Source organism: Propithecus coquereli, unplaced genomic scaffold, assembly GCF_000956105.1.
Source record: "Propithecus coquereli isolate 6110/MARCELLA unplaced genomic scaffold, Pcoq_1.0 Scaffold254, whole genome shotgun sequence".
NCBI lineage: Eukaryota > Metazoa > Chordata > Mammalia > Primates > Indriidae > Propithecus > Propithecus coquereli.
The window spans coordinates 2,754,417-2,756,556 of record NW_012148108.1 but is presented as its reverse complement, the minus strand read 5'-3'; the positions used below and the strand labels follow the sequence as shown (position 1 = coordinate 2,756,556).

The following is a 2,140-nucleotide window of genomic DNA, read 5'->3' as shown; positions in this document are numbered from 1 at the left end:
GTGTTTGCCCATTGCTTGAGGCTCCCGGAGTTCAGTTTGGCCTCTCGGATCAGCACAGACCACAGACGCTTACTGACCCTACGCTCCAAGCCTGCGGGGACCACCCCCTACCCCCTGGCTCTCCCCAGGGGTGTTTGCGAGCACAGCCGGCAGCTCCGGCCGGAAACAGCCAAGCGGGGGAAGAGCTGCTTGTGGGGCCCCAGGAAACCTGGGTGTGTCGGGGCCCTCGGACTGGGGCCTCCACCTCCCGAGGGGTCCAGCTGGACAGATAATGGAGGAAACCACAGTGGCTCCTGTCCTTGGGGTTTGGAGAGCCGTGCCCTGGTGGTGACACCCAGGCTTCTGTCCGCGGCCAGGACGGCTCCCGCAGACACTCTGGGTCTGCCGGGATGGCTGCACACGGCCCTGCCCACCAGTTCAGAGACTGTAAACCACACTTGGAAGGTTTTGTTCCTTGAATTTCCGAGTTTAGTTTTTGCTGCGGCTTCCTTCCAGTCTCCTGCCTATTCTTTTGCTCACGTCGCGAAGGGCAGAAGTGGTGTGAACAGGAAGTGGTGTGGACAGAAGGTGTACAAGTTCCCCGTCCGAAAGCTTTGTGGGAAAGCCTGTTTCTGGCAGTTGTTCTGGGAGTTTGGTTCTCGCCTTCAGCCCTGAGAAGTAGGTGTCGAGTTATAGTTAGAACGCGGATAAACTGGCCTCGTGCAGAAAAACCGCGTGTGATCCCGGCGCCGCTGCCCTGCAGGATTCCCCGGTTCCTCTGAGCTTATTTTTAGTGCAAATGTTCTGTGACTAATGTTCTACCTGAAAGTAAACTTACTGCTGGGGTTTTTCCTCATCTTTCTCTCCTGCTTTTTTTTTTTGTTTTCAGTTATCCCCAAGCTAAACTGTGTGTTCACTGTGGAAATCGACGACTTCGTTTCCTACATTTATGGGAGCAAATTCCAGCTTCGATCCAGTGAGCGGTCTGCGAAGAAGTTCAAGGCAAAGGGAACGGTCGACCTGTGACCTCTTTGCCCCCTCGCTTGTGACAGCTGAAAACCGGAAACTCCCCAAATGCCCACCTTGCAGTGGAGAGACAGTCACGCCAGTTCTGGTTATAGAACCCGAGCGGGTGACAGTCAGAGCTGAGGACATCGACCAACACAGAAGATGCCCGGTGCGCTGAGCACAGAAGGCGGGGAACGGGGATTTGCACGTCTGGGTGAGCTCAGCTGCACGTCACTCCCGTGGAGCGAGGAGCGTGGCCGGACACGCCAGGCTCGACACTGGGTGGCTGGAATAGCAGGATTATTAGGTTACCTCTTTTTCATACGTGTCTGTGTTTCTGAACGTTCTATGATGGATCAGTTGTAACTACTAATAAAAACACCTGGGCACCAACAGGCTTCAAATAAAGGAAGTTTTCCTGCAGCTCAGCCAGGTCGAAAGGGAGGGGATCCCAGAGTCGCACCTGCCGGCAGGTGTTTCCGAGACGTAAAGTAGAAAACACAGTCCAGACACAGCTGTGGGTGCACCCTTCGACCTAAGCGAGGTTTACTTTCTGTTTCAGGGAAGTCGAAGGGAACTCAGTGGTGACGTTGCCAAGTGACTGAGGCCTCATTCGGTTCAGAAGGTACAGCTGGGGGGGCCAGGTCCGGCTGTGCCTGTTAATGGCCGACAGCACCATCCTCGTTCCTGAGCCCATCAGGCTCCAGGGGAGGGAGGGAGGAGGGAGGAAGGGAGGAGAAAGGAAGGAAGGAAGGAGGGAGGGAGGAAGGAAGGAGAAAGCAAGGAAGGAAGGAAGCCCACAGCTCTCCCAGGTCGGACGCGCGAGTCCTCTGCTGCGAGGGTGTGTCCACGCGGCAGGACGCTCTGCCCCCTTTAGCGCAGTCATCGCTGTGGGGCGGAGCCTGCGTGGGCCAGGGAGACGGAGCTCCAGTCCCGGTGCCAGCTGGACAGGTCGCCCAGCCCAGTGACGGGCCCTGTGCTGTGGCCGTCCTCACTGTGCCACAAGGAGACACACTCAAAGGGATCGCTGGCCCAAGGCCTCGCCGACTGCGGGGTACGGTGGGGGCTTGGAGCCCGTAGTCTGGCTCCCGGCCAAACTTTAAGCCGCAGGATGGGAAAGAGTCTTGCCAAGGACCCGGCGTGGTCCCTGGAT

General features: G+C 57.5%; 1 protein-coding gene across 1 annotated transcript in view; it reads left to right on the top strand.

The window, feature by feature from the left end:
- POP4 (processing of precursor 4, ribonuclease P/MRP subunit (S. cerevisiae)) overlaps positions 1-1,385 on the top strand; it is a 10,397-nt gene extending 9,012 nt beyond the window's left edge. The window contains exon 7 of the mRNA XM_012647041.1: positions 869-1,385. Coding sequence (XP_012502495.1) covers positions 869-1,005 — 137 coding nt within the window. The 3' untranslated portion in view covers positions 1,006-1,385. The remainder of the gene's footprint in view (positions 1-868) is intronic.
- Positions 1,386-2,140: the final 755 nt, after the last annotated feature.